Genomic DNA, 5,683 nt, shown 5'->3' with positions numbered 1-5,683 from the left:
GTGAGTCCGGCGCAGCGGAAGAGTCGGACGAAGGAGTAGGGCTGGGTGGTGGAGTGGGAGCAGGGCTGGGTGGTGGAGTGGGAGTAGGGGCCGGGGGTGTTGGGGAGGGAGCAGGGGCCGGGGGTGTTGGGGACGTCTCGGGTGGGGTGAGTGTATGGTTGGGATTGGCTATGGTGGTGGTGATAAGTTGTGTTCGGCAGGTAGGGGAGTATATAGTTGGAAAGGACGGGGAGAGGGGGTGTTTGCGGAGCTAGGGGTGTTGGATGGTGTAGTAGTGCGCTGTGAGAAAGGAAAAATGTGCTCAGCAAACGTGACATGACGAGAGACATGAACGTGTCCGGTGTGAAGGTCGAGACAGCGATAGCCTTTGTGCTCGTCAGAGAAGCCGAGAAAAGCACATGGGATAGAGCGTGGTGACAATTTATTTGCAGAAGTGGCGTAGGCATTGGGAAAACAGAGACAGCCGAAAACACGAACCGCGGAGTAGTCGGGGTGGGAAAGAAAGAGGGAATAATAGGGAGTAGTGTTGGGTTTAGTTTTAGAAGGTCGAATATTTAGAAGGAAGGTGGCCATGTGTAGGGCTTCAGCCCAAAACTTGGGAGGCATAAATGATTGAATGAGGAGAGTGCGAACTATATCATTGAGGGTGCGAAGAGAGCGTTCTGCTTTACCATTTTGAGGGGATGTGTAGGGACATGAGAACCTAAGCAGGATGCCATGTTGTAAGAAGAAAGTACGATTTTTAATGTAATCAAACTCGCGACCATTGTCACATTGGATAAAGCGAATTGGGAGGAAGAAGTGAACAAACACATAGCGTTGAAAATTAAGGAAAAGAGAATGGACCTCGGATTTGTTGCGTAGAGGAAAAGTCCAGACAAAGTGGGTGAAATCATCTAGGATAACAAGGTAGTATTTAAAACCCGAAACACTTGCAATGGGAGAGGTCCATAAATCACAATGTATTAATTCAAAGGGATATGTGCTACAAGAACTAGAGGAACTAAAGGGAAGACGCACATGTTTGCCTAATTGACAAGACTCGCAAAACACAGAATTATGAGAGTCCCTATTACATGGTATGGTAAATTCACTAAGCATAGAAGCTAAGACGGCGGGGTTGGGATGGCCCAAGCGACGATGCCAGAGACCGGCGGAGGCCAGCATGGATATTGGAGGGGTGGCGGCAGGAACTCCATTAAGAGAATAAAGATCACCGGAGCTATTGAAGCGAGCGATCTCGGCCTTGGTCAGGTAATCCTTCACAGATAAACCAAAAGGGTCAAATTCAGCCGAAACTAGATTGTCGCAAGTAAATTGGCGAACAGAGATAAGATTTTTAATGAGGGCGGGTGCAACTAGAACATCGCGAAGTAAAAGAGGTTTGGTGGAAGAGGGAAGTTGAGCCTGACCAACACAATATATAGGAATAGATGATCCATCTCCAAGGATAATGGAAGGGAAAGGAGATTTAGTGCAAGAAGATAACCAATTACTAGATGCAGACATATGACTAGAGGCCCCTGAATCAAAGATCCAATCCGTACCTGAGTTTCCTTGTGCAGCAAAGTTATTCATGGCCTGGAGAAAGGCAGCTTGATCCCAGCTCGGCGTCGCTGGTGAGGGTGGCGTCGGAAGCAGTGCCGGCGGATACGATGGTGAAGGCAGTAGGGCCGGCTGGGGGGTGTAGTAGGCATTGGCCGGCTGTGGTGGGGGTGGCGTCAGGAGCAGGGCCGGCTGAGGTGTGTAGTAGGCGCCGCCGTCGGTGGTGTAATGACCATAAGGAGCATACGTCGGGGCGGCGTGATAGGCATTGGCCGGCTGTCGAGGGTTGAGAACCCCGGGAGCACCAGTAGGCGGCCGAAGGCCGGGTTGCCAGGCACCTGAGTATGCCGGTGGAGCACCGAGGGTGGACCGAGCGGACCAGGGCATTGGCCATGCTTGAACAAGCCCCGTCCAAGGATCATGAGGAGGCCGCCATGCAACCGCAGATGGAGCACTGGTGGGTGGTGCACGACTCGATGCTGATGATGTCGTAGGCGGAACCGAACGAGTCGACGGCGGCCTGTAGATAGGGTTTTTGCCGCGGTAGTTCGGACTAGGACGCCAGCCTGGGGGCGGTTGAATAGATGACGATGCGGACGGCCCGGCGGTAGGAGCCGGCATGGAAGGCGGCGCTGGTGTAGACGACAGAGGAGGACGAGCCGCATCATGAAAGACCTTGGGGCGAGAGTCCTTGCGAGCTTGTGTTTCCGGCGCGAGTTGTAGCAAGGAACGAACTTCAGCGAAGGTAGGAGGGGGCCGTATCATCGGTATGAACGAGGCTTGCTTGTCAAAGTCTTCGTTGAGGCCGACGACGACTGATACCATGAAAGCTGAATAAAACTGTTGCTTATTAATGATTTGATGCAGCATACAAGAGTATATAAGAGGGTACAAACCGACTTAGGGTAAGGGTACAAAACTGACTTGAACTAGAAGTCGTATACCATAATGACTACTCTAACAGCTGCAACTGAACAATCTGTCTCAAGGATGAAAGGGGCGAGCTCCACTCAAGAGCAAGCGCAATACCTTCCATACATGCTAGAACCTCAGCTTCTAGGGCGCTGGAACAGGTAAGCAGGAATCTGCACGAGGAGAATATTATGCTACCAGTGTCATCCCTTAGAATCATCCCAACACCACCATTATTGTACGCTTCAGAATACGACCCATCTATATTGAGTTTCACCCAGCCCATCTGCGGGGGAGCCCATGATTCGACCTCTCTCAATTTTGATATCACATCCAGGGTGGCTTTCCGTTGTGCACCTTCATCTATCACCATTTTCCCTTTTGCAAATTCGCCCCGCGGGATATTTTCGGTCATTGGTTGGACGGTATTTCAAAGAGGTTGAAAACGCTAATAAGGGTGAGAGCGTATGCCTTAATGTGGTCGCTATGACTATGTAGAAATGATTTGGTTTTTAATAACTAAAATGCTTCTCCTCTGTAGGTTATTTTACGGTGTACGCACTCGCTTGCGTGGTCTACGCTACAACAAGTGGAGTACCAGCCGCTGTTTAAGGCGGTGTGTACGCGGTTGGAGCAGGTGACTAAGGAGGTTTTTTCCCAACATGGGTGGCAGCATAACCTCCGGATCGACCAACCACCACTTTCGCTATAGGCATAGTGTCGGTCTATAGGACTCTATTGTTGCCATTTTGTTTCTTTTGTTTCTGTCAAACTTTTCGGGATTGATTATGTACATCTTAGTTATGCAGAGGCCGGGTATTACTCATAATATGTTATATCAGCTTACTGCTATATTTTTTAGATAATAAAAACTTAAAGAAAAAAATATGTATCCTCAAGAGTTTCTTCTTTCCATGCGAACTAGAGATTCAAACAGGCTCTCTCACGAGGCGCTACCGTTGTAAATAAAGGAAAGAAGATATATTTGGTCTCCAAACCTTGTACATATTTTGCTTGCTTGTATTTGATGTCGCACTCTAAAGATTTAGGGTCCTGATAATGCCCATATATGTGGCATACTAGATATCCGCCCACACACCGTGTGCGGTGTGAGCAAGAGGCAGCCCACACAGACTGTGTGTAGGCGAACATTAGAATTGCCCACACCTGTAGGCGCAGCTACTTCGTGCCACACATCCAACAAGTACTAATCCCCATCCCGTGCGTGCGGTACGAAGCAAATATGCCCACACGTCCTGGTGCATCTACGTTAGGTACCTGTGGGATGACGATTTAGTTGCCATCCGGGATGGCAGATGTAGTTGTAAAAGCATGGCAACTCTCTTTGTTTTGGTTAAAAGTTGCCATGTCTAATTTATGGTAGTTGTCGCGCGCAATCAAACCATAGTTACAGTGTGTGATTAACTACTTGCCACATATGGTTAAACAATAGTTGCCATGTGTGTTTACCTACTTGCCACCTGTGGTCCAACCATAGTTGTCATGTATGATTAATCATAGTTGCCATGTGTGTTTATCTGGTTGCCACATACGCGCAACTGGAGTTGCCGTCTAGCAACGAATCATAGTTGTCATGTGTGTTTATCTAGTTGCCACGCAACTGCAGTTGCCATCCAACAACGTACATGTGCCGTCGCCCACACGCGCATGGACTAGGCGATGGCTGTGTCGGCATAAACTAGTTCGCTCACACAATGCAGCTGGTGAACCGCGTGCTGCGGGGCGTGTAGGCGAACTCTCCAACGCCCACACACGATGATGCCCACGTGACCCTCAGATTCTAACAGATTCTTTTAGGATTCGTGTAAAACAGAATTAACGTGAATCAAGACGAGATTTCTTTAGGATTCGTGTAAAACAGAATTAACGTGAATCAAGACGTGCAGGTGATGTGCAAACATGCCATACGTGTGGGCGTTATCATTTGGGAAGATTTAAACGGGATTTCTCACGGACAAGGCGTGACGGATCTAGTGTATATAAAAAGGAGTAACGAGACAACGGGATTTATCAAGTAGCATTGTGCATATATATACTCTACCGCTGAGGTCATCAGTAGAGGATAGATACATCATCTGTCCATCCATCCATCCACATGGAACTGAACTGAACTTTAACTGAACTCAGTGCTGTCTCCACAAGAGAAGAGAAGAGAAGAGAAGAGAGGAAGAAAAATTATATAAGACTAGTATACATACATGCATGCATGCAATCTCCAACTCCAAGGAATTTCCTTTTTGCTAGTAGAAAAGGTAGGAGAAGGAAGGGGGGATTGTGAGGTAGGTCAAGCAAGGAATCCGAGCTTCTCTCCATTCTTCTTGGCGAGGCGGATCAAGCCCTGCCTCTGCTTGGGGTCAGCGCCGATGGTCTTACAGAACTCGGTGATCACCTGTTTAGTTTATTTGGTTTTCGTATGTCAATAAATTTATATTACTCCAAGCAAGGGAGGGAGGCTAGTAGGTAGGTACTGTACCTGGGAGTGCAGCGCGATGGCCTTGCCCCTGAGCTGGTTGAAGCGCTTGCGTCCGACGATGTTGCGCACCACCACCACCAGGGGCGCGAAGATGCCCTTGCCCTCGTTTACATTGCCCATCCTCGCCGGCGTCCGAAGGGGCCGCGTCGACCGGGGCCCCCGCGCCGACACCGACATGGCCAGCGCCGAGCAGTGGTCGTCACCGGACACAGAGCTGGACCACGTCGGAAGAGCTCGCAGCCCGTAGGAGACGGACGCAGTCATCTCTGCTCTCCTTCCTCTTCTCCGCTGTGCTGTGCCGTGCAGAATGAGAATGGGGGGATATGGTAGCCAAGACGATGACGGACCGCTGGTATCCAGCCAAAGCCTCTCTCTCTCTCTCTCTGATTCCGGTTGTAAGGGGATGAGGAGTTTCTGGGCAGGAACGGAGGGCCTATGCCCTGCCACCACGTCATCTTCCCTTGGTCTTTTCCATTTCTCTGTCACGTCATCCTTAAGTCGATTCCACCAGAGTGAAGTCTGTTTTAAACCCTAAATTCATACAGCTCGTCGGAATCGAACCCTCACGTTTTAATCCCTGAAATTGGTACCTTGACCTCTGGGATCCCGGTCAATATCAACCTTGCATCCACCCTAGAACTGTTTGTCGCACTGACAAAAGTCTATCCCGGCTGGGATTACTAGGATCGCTCCCTGACTCAGCGGCCCTAATATCCATCTTCTTCTGCTACT

The 5,683-nt window shown here is 49.5% G+C and overlaps 1 protein-coding gene across 1 annotated transcript; it reads right to left on the bottom strand.

Moving 5' to 3' along the window:
• Positions 1-4,484: 4,484 nt before the first annotated feature.
• LOC123169118 (protein PROTON GRADIENT REGULATION 5, chloroplastic) lies at positions 4,485-5,320 on the bottom strand. Its single transcript, XM_044586963.1, has 2 exons — positions 4,952-5,320; positions 4,485-4,867 (listed from the first exon to the last, which is right to left on the bottom strand). Exons 1-2 carry the CDS (start codon positions 5,213-5,215, stop codon positions 4,763-4,765), a joined length of 369 nt encoding a protein of 122 aa, XP_044442898.1. The 5' UTR covers positions 5,216-5,320; the 3' UTR covers positions 4,485-4,762.
• Between the last annotated feature and the right edge of the window lie 363 nt (positions 5,321-5,683).

This window comes from Triticum aestivum, chromosome 7D, assembly GCF_018294505.1.
Source record: "Triticum aestivum cultivar Chinese Spring chromosome 7D, IWGSC CS RefSeq v2.1, whole genome shotgun sequence".
Lineage (NCBI taxonomy): Eukaryota > Viridiplantae > Streptophyta > Magnoliopsida > Poales > Poaceae > Triticum > Triticum aestivum.
The sequence above is the reverse complement of the archived record's forward strand: the minus strand, read 5'-3'. Positions and strand labels throughout refer to the sequence as shown.

Coding starts and splice junctions, on each gene's coding strand:
- LOC123169118 (XM_044586963.1), bottom strand. CDS start 5,215: ATGACTGCGTCCGTCTCCTACGGGCTGCGAGCTCTTCCGACGTGGTCC. Junction 4,868..4,951: donor CCATCGCGCTGCACTCCCAG/GTACAGTACCTA, acceptor TAAACTAAACAG/GTGATCACCGAGTTCTGTAA.